The sequence below is a fragment of the Hibiscus syriacus genome, unplaced genomic scaffold, assembly GCF_006381635.1.
Source record: "Hibiscus syriacus cultivar Baekdansim isolate YM2019G1 unplaced genomic scaffold, ASM638163v2 tig00110895_pilon, whole genome shotgun sequence".
Taxonomy (NCBI): Eukaryota; Viridiplantae; Streptophyta; class Magnoliopsida; order Malvales; family Malvaceae; genus Hibiscus; species Hibiscus syriacus.
Window position 1 is genome coordinate 4,805,148 of NW_024062903.1, and position 11,986 is coordinate 4,817,133.

The 11,986-nt window shown below is 37.0% G+C and overlaps 1 protein-coding gene across 1 annotated transcript; it reads right to left on the reverse strand.

The window, feature by feature from the left end:
• Nucleotides 1-214: 214 nt before the first annotated feature.
• Nucleotides 215-2,324, reverse strand: LOC120145814 (pentatricopeptide repeat-containing protein At5g19020, mitochondrial). Its single transcript, XM_039159539.1, has one exon. It carries the CDS (start codon nt 2,322-2,324, stop codon nt 294-296), a length of 2,031 nt encoding a protein of 676 aa, XP_039015470.1. The 3' UTR covers nt 215-293.
• Nucleotides 2,325-11,986: the final 9,662 nt, after the last annotated feature.

Genomic DNA, 11,986 nt, shown 5'->3' on the forward strand with positions numbered 1-11,986 from the left:
TTTTATACACAAATCAACAAACAAAGACTTCCATGCGAAGACAGTTTTCTAATAGTCTTGCTACAAATAGTAACCTGTTAAAAAAGAAGCTAATATTGTTTGATCCCAGGTGTCCCATACGCAAAATCGAAACTAGTGTTGTAGACTTAATATTTTACAAATTTGATTGTTATATAGACCATATATGTCAAATTGAGTAAATTAAAAATCTCTCTTCGATGTAAAATCTTTTCACTTATTAAATATAATATTGATTAGAATAGTAATCCCAATCGATGTAAATATAAATTTTATCAGACAACACCACTGTAGCCGGGATATTTCTTCATTCCTTGACTTTGCATTACTCTCCTTACAGAAAATACATCTTCCCACCTCCCCGCGTCTGCGTATAAATTGGACAAAAGAACTTTACCCCCACCATGACATGTTTCCAACTTCTCCAAATTCTCTGCAGCCTTTTCTCCTATATCCACATTTCCATGCTTTCTACATGCTGCCAATAATGTCCCCCAAATCACTACATCTGCCTTCATAGGCATGCTCCTTATCATTCTCTCCGCTTCTTCTAGTCGACCGGCTCGGCCCAACAGATCTACCATACAGCCGTAATGCTTGATACCGGGATCTATGTTGTTTACACTCTTCATACGTTTGAAATACCTCTCCCCGAGTTCTACCAACCCAGCATGGCAACATGCCGTAAGGACCCCGATGAATGTTATCGAATTTTGCTTGATATGATGCCTCCTTTCCAATTCCGAATATATTTCGAGTGATAAATTCGCATGTCCATGCATGGCCAAGCCACATATCATTGCATTCCAAGGTGAGGCGGTTGAGGCCTCGTCTCGGATCTGACAAAACACTTCTAAGGCAGCATCGATGCTCCCACATTTTGCATACATATCAATGATAGCAGCACCTAAGTTGTCATTAAGAGGGATGCAGTTATTGTGCACATATTCATGAGCCCATCCCCCTTCACTCAACATGCCTAGTGAGGCAATAGCAGAGAAAACACTTACCATTGTTATTTGGTTTGGCTGCAGACCAGTAGCTAGCATTTCATGGAAGAGCTCTAAAGCGATGTTAGGTTGCCCGCTCTGTGCATAACCAGCAATCATAGAGCTCCATGAAGAAATATCTCTTTCAGGCATCTCATTGAATAACCGTCTCGCCTGTTCGATCATTCCGTTCCTTGTATATCCTGCAAGAAGGGCATTTCTAGAAGCAAGATGATCCTTAACACCCACTTCAAACTGCAAATAAGCAAGATCAACCCTCCCACAAGCTGAATAAAAATGAACGATAGTTGCTTGCACAAAATCATAACAATCAAAACCCACCTTCACAATCCTACCATGGAGCTGAAAGCCCTCTCGGGTTGCACTCAGTCGTGCGCATGCCGAAACTAAATCAACAATCATAACGCCACTTGCCTCAACCCCATTACGTAACATAGCACAAAACATTAGTAAAGCTTCACTTAACCAATCCACTTTAACATAAGCATCAACCATGGTGCCCCATGAAACAACATCTTTTTCCTTCACAGGAATTTTCTCAAACAACTCTCGGGCAACCTCAACATCCCCAGCTTTTGCATATCCCTTTAACATCACATTCCAAGAAACAACATTTTTCTCTGGCATCTCATTAAACATGTCCCTTCCATCCTTTAAACTCCCACAAACACAGTACATGTGCAGCAAATTGGTTGAAACAATAACAAACTCGTCAAGCATCACCTTAATCGCTAAACCATGTAACATCTTACAAATGAAAATCCCTCCGAAACCCGAACAAGCAGAAATCAAGCTTGCCAACGTAACCTCGTTAGGCAAAATACCACCATATCTCATCTCCTTAAAAATCCCAATCGCTTCTCTCCAGTAAGCCTTTGAAGCAAATCCCATTATCATTGTAGTATAAGAAACGCAACCCTTTTTAGGCATTTGATCAAACAAGTTCCGCGCTTCATAGAAGCGACCAGATTTCACATACCCAGATATCATAATGTTGTAAGAAACAGGGTCCAAGTTACGAGAAGAAGTAAACAAGTGTTGAGCATCTTGAATGAAACCGCACTTGGCATACATGTTAAGCAAGGTGTTTTGGATAAAAGGGTTGGAAATGAAGCCTGATTTGATTGCGAGGCAATGGGTTTTTCGGCCTTGAGAAATGGAGCAATGGGTTGCAGCGGCTTTTAAGGAAGAGATGAGAGGGAGATGGTAGTGGTGGGTTTTGGAAGAAGTTGCTGAAGTGGAGAGGCATCCGAGAGAACGTTGGAGGGAAGGTTTTGGTTTGAGAGAATTGAACATGAGATTTGTTGTTTTTCAAAAATTTTGTTAGCGAGAATCGCTATAAAAGGGAAAACGGTAACCTACTACGGTTGCAAATGGTTTAAATGCTTTATGAGTATACACAAGTTTCTGACTAACCGACTCCCTTCGTCTGCTCCAAGTTTGCTCCTTTTCCATCCCTCTTCTTATCTTTGTTGGCTTTTCGTTTGGGTGTGTGTTTTTTATTGATTTCAAATTGAATCAATGTTTTGATGGATTTGGTGTTTATTGGATTTATTTTAATGTATGAGATCTGTATTTCATCTGTTTCTGTTTATGCTTTTTGTGTTTTTGGGTTTTGAGATTTATCAGTTCACGTCCTTAATTACTGAATTTCCCCCCTTTGTTTAAAGCTTTTTTTTAGTTTAAGATTTGAGGGATTAATCAGTTTGAAGCTTAGTTAAACTAACATTGCTGTATTTATAAAAACTGTTGTTTTTTTAATAGGAAACGAAAGGGATAAAAGGGGTTCCTTTTATGTGTATTTTTAGTATGTTACAAATGGTAGGATTTTTGAAAAGTTTGTAACTATCCAGATTATTTTCTCTAGAAAACTAGGATTAAGTAGATCTTAATTGTTAGTATTGAAATTTGCAGCTCAGATTGAAATTTTTAGAATTAGTTGAGTGAGAAGTGTGGTGGTTATTCTTTTAACTATCCATATTCTTTTCTCTAGCGTTTATTTGATTACTTTTTCATAGTTCCTCATAGCTTCGACTATAGATGATTACTTGAGGTCATGTCCTTCTTTTAGATCATATAGGGCGTATAGGGGGAGGGCTCGACAGAGTGGTGACAAGGAGACTAGACTTAGAGTTTGTTCGTGCTGACCGGCGTACTTAGTAATAGGAAAATAGATTTTGCATGTATTCAGGAGACTAGGTGGAAAGGGGCTCGCGCTAGAGAGTGTAATGGGTACAAGTTGTGGTATTCAGGCGCAGATAACGCTAAAAATGGGGTGGGTATATTGGTATCCTCTATGCTCAAGGAAAATGTAGTTGAAGTTTGTAGATACCGAGATAGGATCATGATGATTAAGGTTATTATAGAAGCGGAAGTAGTGAATATCCTTTCAGTGTACGTCCAACGCGTTGGCCTAGGGGAGGGGGAGAAACGTTGCTTCTGGGATCAATTAGATGATGTACTTAGGAGCATTCCGGAGGACCAAAGCGTTTTCATAGGGGGAGACTTCAATGACCATATAGGTAGTATAACCGACGGGTATGACGGTGTTCATGGGGGTTTCGGTTTTGGTAGTAAGAACGAGGAGGTACGTACGTTGCTTGAATTTACTACTGCACACGATTTGGTGGTCACTAACTCCTTCTTTAACAAGAGAGATGTGAACTTCATTACGTTCCATAGCCGAGGACAGTATACCCAAATCGACTACATCCTGGTTCGAAATTGGGATCGATGGGCTTGCATTGACTGTAAGGTATTCCCTGAAGAGGCATGTGCATCACAACACAGATTGTTGATTTTGGTGTTCCGCGTACGCCACAAGATGAGTACGCATAGGAGGGCTAAACTTGGTAAACCTAGGATCATTTGGAAGAACTTACATGGAGCGACAGCTGATGACTTTAGGAGTAAGGTGTTATCTAATACAGTTTTTGGAACTACAAACGCAAATAATGCAGATATGTTATGGGAAAATATGGCAAATTCCATCAAAGAGGTGTGCAAAACACCCTTGGGTTGTCGACAGGGAAGGTCAAGGAACATAAAGAATCGTGGTGGTGGAACGACGAAGTCCAAACTAAGGTGAAAAATAAGCAAACTTGCTTCAAGGAGTTTCTACAATGCAATGACGACGAAGAAAGATCGAGAGGTAAACAAAGATACAATGAGGCAAAGCGGGAAGCCAAGATAACAGTGGCTAAAGCAAAGGATAAGGCATACGAGGAAATATACAAGAGATTATACACCAATGAAGGACAAAATGGCATCTTCAGGCTTGCAAAATCCAGGGAGAATAGGAAAAATGATATAGGTAGTATTAGGTTTATTAAAGACAACAATGGTGTTCTTTTAGTGAAAGATGATGATATTAAGAGAGTTTGGGGTAGTTACTTCTTTGGCTTATTTAATGACGGTGTCTCTCCTTGTAGAGATAGTATCATTGATGGGTCAGCCGACCATCATACTACGGCCAATGACTGCCCTACAAGTAGGATTGAGTTTGATGAAGTCAAAATGGCTCTTTGAAAGATGGGGAGAGACAAAGTTGTCGGTCCAGATCAAATTCCTATCACTGTGTGGTTGGCCCTAGGAGAAGAGGGAGTTCAGTGGTTGACCAACACATCTTTAATATTATTTTAGAGATTGCCAAGATGCCAGAGGAGTGGAGAGAGTCTACGGTGATACCAATCTATAAGAATAAAGGAGATCCCCAACGCTGTGGCAACTACAGAGGTATTAAACTACTCAACCATACCATGAAGCTATGGGAAAGGGTGATATAGGCTAGGTTCAGACAGGTTACTAAGGTTTCGGAAAACCAATTTGGCTTTATGCCAAGCAGGTCTACTACGGAGACGATTCATCTACTTTGACGGTTTATGGAGAAATATAGGGAAAAATATAGATATTCACATGGTTCATTGACCTTGAGAAGGCGTATGATAGTGTTCCCCGCAATACGATCTAGAAGACCTTGGAAACGAGACGGGTCCCAACTACTTATATCCGGGCGATTCGTGATATGTATTGTAGATCTACTACATACATCAGGACTACAGTTGGCGACACTCAGGCATTCCCGGTGGAAATCGAACTCCACCAGGGGTCGGCTCTTAGCCCTTACATCTTCGCCTTGATTATGGACGACATCTATTGTGCGACACTAGACGGTGTTCCATGGTGTATGCTTTTCGCTGATGATATTGTCCTAGTTGATGAAACAAAAACTGAGCTGAATAATAGACTGGCTACTTGGAAAACTGCTTTAGAAGAAAAAGGTCTAAGGATTAATATTGAAAAGACAGAGTATTTATGTTCAAACTTCAGTGGGAAACAAAACGAAGAAGATGTAGAAGTTTGCATAGAAAGACATGTTCTCCCCTCCAAGGATTGTTTCAAGTACCTAGGGTCTATGATACATAAAGATGGGGGTGTTGATGATGACGTGACACACCGTATAAAGGCGAGATGGCTAAAGCGGAGGGCTGCTACTGAAGTTTTGTGTGACAAGAAGGTGCCTCTAAAACTTAAGGGAAAATTTTATAGAATGGAAATAAGACCAGCACTATTGTATGGATCAGAATGTTGGGCAATCAAGAAGGATCACGTAAGGAGAATGGAGACTGCAGAAATGAGAATGCTTCGATGGGCATATCGTAGGACTCTGTGGGACAAGACACCAAACTCTGCTATTAGGACGTCCTTGGGGGTGGTTCTTGTATCCGAAAAAATGAGGGAGGGAAGACTACGGTGGTTTGGGCATGTCCTTAGGCGACAACCGTCGGATACGGTCAGGAGGGTAGAGTTGATTACAATCGACGGTGCCAGAAGGAGAGGACGACCAAGGCGGAAGTGGGAAGACTGCTTGAGATCTGATTTGAAGGATTTAGCCCTTACCGAGGACATGACCTCTGATAGAAAAGTATGGAGACTTAAGACCAGGGTATCCGAGTAATGTGGGTCACAATCATAGGTTATAACACTTATGTCCTCTTTTTAATGCATTTGTAGTAATTTCCCTGACTTCTACTTTCTTCACGTTCCTGTCATTGGAATTTATGAAGGCTTAGATCTAGGGTAGCGGAGTAGTGTTGTCTTAGTTTAGGTTTTAACACATTTGACTTTACTCCTTCTCGTAGCTTGCTATCGTTGACTTCTGTGTATCATTCTCTTCATGTTTCCTCTTTTTAAATTTAGTCGGATCTTACGTTTCTGTCTATATTACAGAGATTTTTATGCAGAGATTTATTTGCAGGGATTACTTCCCATTATAGACGCGCATAAGAAGATTGCTTATAAAAATTAAAAAAACGGTTAACTATGTATTTATTTATTTATTTATTTATTTATTTATACATGCATTGCATTTTATCTTTATTTGTAATTTTTATGACTGCCGGAGGTCTTCCACGGAAGCTGCTCTCAACCAGGCGTTGGGGCAGCCTACTATCTTACCTCCCCCTTACCTCATTGCATATGGGAATAGGGTTTTGTTATTATTGTTGTTGTTGTTGTTTTGAGTTTTTACTCTAATAAAATGATATTTATCTTTATGTGCTTACTCATTTCATAAAAAAATTGGATTGATTACTATTTATAATGTTTTGTTATCACTCAAAAGTGTGGCTGAGTATTCTCTTTTGATTTCAAGTTCTTTCAATAACTATTCAACCAAACAATTTCTATGTTGTTATTGCCCTACTCTTATATTCAGTTTTAGTAGAAGATCTAGTAACTGTGTTATGCTTTTTTTACTTTCATGAGATCAACGAATCTCACAATTCTATACAATGTTGGTAAAATAGACTTTTGCAAAATGATACATTAACTGGAAAAATATATACTAAATATATATAAATAAAGAACCAATTAATCATGTCGTGGTATTAACCACTTCCTTAGAAACGAATTCGCCCCAATGTGTCTAATCGCTCCAATAGGCAGATCGTCCCCCGAAGTTAACACGACCGCTCCAAATTTTGTACACCCGAAACCGGAGTGGATTGCAGGTGGAATTGCACTTCTGATTGGAAAGCACGAAGAGAACAACTTTAGAAAACACTTGGAGAGTGAATTCTAATTGTAGAGAGTTTGAGTTGAGAAGCTGAATTCAGCTCTCTATTTATAGGCTATAAGTAAATGTAAATTCGTCCAACAAGAAAATCAACAGTTATAACTCCTCTTGATGAATCCATCTCAAAAAGAGTTCAGGTTCATTGCATAAAAACTCAACAGTTATAACTCCTTAAATTAAATCAGGTATCTCCCATGAACAAAGCTGGAAATCAGTCCAGATACATCTTAAGTTTTGATTTAATTTAGGAAAGTAATTGTTTAATTTATTTAATTTTAGAAAACTAATAATCAGTTGTTATCATCTGAAATATTCGAACTTTAATAGTCTCAGTAGCCTATAAATATCAAATGAATCTTTCAAATTTTTCATTTAATCTTTCAGAGAAAAATTCCTTACGATTTTTCTCTAAAAAGATAGTATCCGTGCGGACTTGTCAAAGACACGTATTACCACGCCTTGTTCTCTATCACTCAACAAGGGAATGGAGAATGTGAACCTTAAATACCATTCCCACTAGTTTTTTCAACTCTATGTGGGATTGAGCATTATCAACATTCCCCACTAATGCGAAAGAATTCTTCTGAAACTCGAAAACAATCTTTCCAGAAGAGCAATAGCGAGATTAGTTGATTAAGCACTAGTGAACGTATCTGGAACTAGTACATAGTGATGATGAGCAATCCTTCTCTTAGATAAGTGAAACTAGTCTTGAACTTTCTAAAATGGGGGTAAACTCATAACACACAACTAACCCCTTCATCCACCTGAGTCCTCGATGTGTAAGATATATATATACAAAAGTATATATTTGGCCATCTTACCTCAGGATTCTAGTAAGTGTGCTTGAAAAATGGCCCAATATTTTTAATAGAATGCGGCTAACCCTTCTTGTTGAGTTAATCGATCGACGGAATAGGCCAAGAGGGGGTGAATTGGCAATAAAAATTTCGGTGGAAGCTTTTGTAGAAAATTAAAAATATTTGCACAGCGATTTAGAGTGGTTCGACTTTCTCGACCAAAGTCTACGTCCACTACCTTACATATCCACACTAAGGATTTTCCACAAATTCACTAATTTGTCTTTCTTTTGAGGACAAAGAGTAACCTTACAAATCCCTCAAGAATTATACCCCAAAATCTTGAGAACACTCTCTCCCAAAGAGAACAATACAAATTTTGTAAACTTACAAGAAAATCCTCACAAGGCAAGATGTTTGCACAATTCTAGAACAAAAAAAGAACACTCAAGAATAATATAATTGAGCACATTAAGTGTTCTTGAAAGCAAAAATGAATATTGAATGAAATAGGCTTGAAAATGCTCAAACTTGAGGTTTGATGCTTTCTTTTTTATTCTCTCTTGATTCTTGATAATTGTTGTTGATCAATGGCTTCTAAGCTTGTTTAAATACTCCTTTGATCACTTCTGAATGTTGGGGATCATTAGTGGAGTCAATAGAGCCGTTATTGTGTGAAAATAATTAATAAAACAACTTAGAGTGTGGGGGGTATCGGTACCCTTGCATAGGGTATCGGTACCTGCAGTGTAAAATTCAAATATTTCGACCTTTATGAGACAGGGGGTATATATACCTTCTGGGGGGTATCGGTACACCCTCCGAGCAATCTGTTATTTCTCGGAGCCAAATCTTACATAGGGGTATCGGTACCCTCTTGGGGGGTATCGGTACCCTCTGGGCAATTTGGTTTTTCGGTTTAAGATATATTAAGAAAATATTTTTAGCTCGATTAAGGCTCGAAATACTTTGTAAAATTGTTTAAAAGATTAAAACACACTTTTACACTTGAGTAAGGATTGAAATTGACATTTGAAAAACTTGGAGTAATATTTTGATATTCGAATAATTTAATTGAATATATATTTGAAAATGATTAGAAAATCTTGAAATCTAATAACATTTAATTTGTTATATCGAAACATCAAAATGATTTCAACAATCTCTCCCTTTTTGATATAACAAAACATTTTAGTAATTTTAGGATTTTCTAATTGAAAATCATTTTTGAAATCAAGTTTTGAAATTACTTCCCCTTACTCTAATACTTTGATAATAAATTACTCCCCCTTACTCTAATACTTCTCCCCTTTTTGTTAAATCAAAAAGATTAAAAATATTTAAACAAGGATTTTGAAAAAAAACATACCCAATTGATACCTATAGATATAGCTTAAGCTGCTAAGATCACAATAAAGAGAAAGGTTAGTCATTAGTTTCATAATTCAATATTCATAATGTGAAATGATAAAAATTGATCATAATGCAACTAATATGTAAATAATGCAAAAAATAAACATTAAGCTCAAAAAAAATTAAACAGACTAAATATATATATATATTAAGTTCAAACATCCAATCATCCAACAAATTCAAACATCCAAAATAAAAGCAATCCATGGACAAAAAATGTTTAATAATTGAAATTTTTGAGTTCGAGATTCAATTCAAGAAGACTAAAGCAAGGTAGGTTTAGTCGTCGATAGGAGGATCGGGATGAGGAGGATAATGTGCTCGCACTTCAAGTATGAGAGCATCCATACGTTCACGCATCTCCCTTTGAAACTCAGTCAGTTGAGACTCCATGGAAGCAAACCTTAGATCAAATGACTCCATAAATGTTCGAAAATATGGATGCATTTGTTCCTTTTGTTGTGTTTGTTCCTCGTGATGCTCCGATTCATTGTCGGGAACTTCGTCAATGTCTTGCATCAACTGTTGAAGTTCATGATCATCGTCCGCTCCCGGTGCCCGTGGAGCTCTTGAAGAACTAGCTCCCGGTGTTTGCTCAGCAGATCGAACCCATTGCCCGGTTTTCTTATCCTTTATCCATCCCGATTTTGTTAAGGAAATAAGATTAATTTGATTTTTGAGAGGGAAGGCTACATCAAGCTGTACCCTAAGCTCGGCTTTGACAAACAGATTACTTAGAAGGCAACCGTAAACTAGAGATGTACAAAGTTTCTTACTAGGAACAAGGTTTACGGTTTCAACAATTTCAGCAAAGATAATATGAGGTAGGTTTATTTTATTATTGTTTTGGATACAATGTATCCACCAAAGATCTAGGGCTCTAAGAGTGGAGTATTTTCCTCTGGATGGTCGAAACCACCAAGAGATCATTAGATGAAGAAAATGATCATGGAGACCTAATACACTCACACTCTCATTTCTTTTATAAGGAGTACCTACCGTTTTTTTCATTGTCTAAGCCGACATTATTTAATCCAAATGCACGAGCTATGTATTTCGGGTCAATATAGATGAATTTTCCTAGAAGGTAGGACCTAATTCCTAAGGTTTCAGTTTTATCCCGGTTTTGGACACAAATGGCATTGGAATAGAAGATTCGAACAAGTTGATGATAAACTATTGGTTCGAGTTCAAAAAGTTTATCAAATTTCCACTCTCGTAGGGTAGGAAGATATCTAAAATCTATTTCTATCACAGCTTGAAGAGAAGGAATTCGTTCTTCTTGAATTTTATATGACTCAAAGTATTGAGAATACATGAAGAAGAGATTTTGTCTACGACCAGGTTCATTGAAGCATGAATTACGAATTGTCATTTTAGGATCATCGGGATTAGGAATTTGTTGGATAGGAGGTGGGTTTGGTCGACTAGTGGACGTCCTAGGGCGTTTGTGAGACATGACTTAGGAAATCGGAATAGAAAAGATTAACCTGCAATTTCAAAACACATGTATGCAATAATATCAATCCCAAAACTCAAATGAGTTCTTATTAATTCAAGGTTCTCTAAAATAATCTTAATGGACAATTTTGAAAGACTATGTTTGAAAAATCAATATGTTATAGTTTTCATGAAAACAACATAGTTAAATCAAAAACAATAATTAAAATCAATTTTTTTAAATTTCAAAAATTTCAAAACATTTTGAAAAATCTTGTGTTTTTGATGAAATTAGTTGTAGATTATAGTTCTAAACCAAAATATAAACAATGTCCAATATACATTTCAACCTAGAACTAATTAAAACTAGTTTTATGTTCAAAATCAATGAAATAATGAGTTTAGAAAAATTAACTTGAAAAAATCGGATTTGAGTGGGTTTTGTTGTTGATTGCACGTTTTTAATGATTCCAGCTGGATTATAAGTTAAAAATTGAAGTAATTCCGACTTGTATTTGATATTTTGGCAAAAGTGGAGATTTAGAGAGAAAGAGATGAGGAACTGCGTGTAAGAGAGAAGAGAGGGTTTTGAGAGAAAGGGTTTTGGTCGTTTAATAACCAGAACCCGTGGAGGGTATCGGTACCCATTCAAAGGGGGTATCGGTACCCATTCAAAGGGGGTATCGGTACCATTCAAAGGGGGTATCGATACCTTCTGCGCCAAAATGTCCAAAAATATGATTTTAAACACTTATAAAGCTAAATTAATCAGCATTGGAAACTCATATTACGAAAATTAATAATGTTCAATCAATGTAAATCTAACCTTAAACATTATTTGAACATATAATTAATTCTCACTAAGAATAATAAACTCCCTCTAACTAATAGCAAAGGATACAATCAAAAGTGTTATTTTTATAAGCATTTTCCAAAACTACTTAAAAGTGCTAAACTTATTTTAAACACTAAGTCAAGGTAGGTTGGTCAAACCTAATTCTCTCTTAAGTGTCCAAAATCTTTCTTTATCTAAAGGTTTTGTAAAGATATCCGCTAATTGGTGCAAAGTATCAACATATTCTAGAACTATATCTTCTTTAGCGACATGATCTCTAATGAAATGATGTCTAATTTAAATGTGCTTAGTTCTAGAGTATTGGATGAGATTTTTAGTGAGACATAGTATTGTCATACTTGATAGGTATGGTACCTACTTCAATTCCATAATC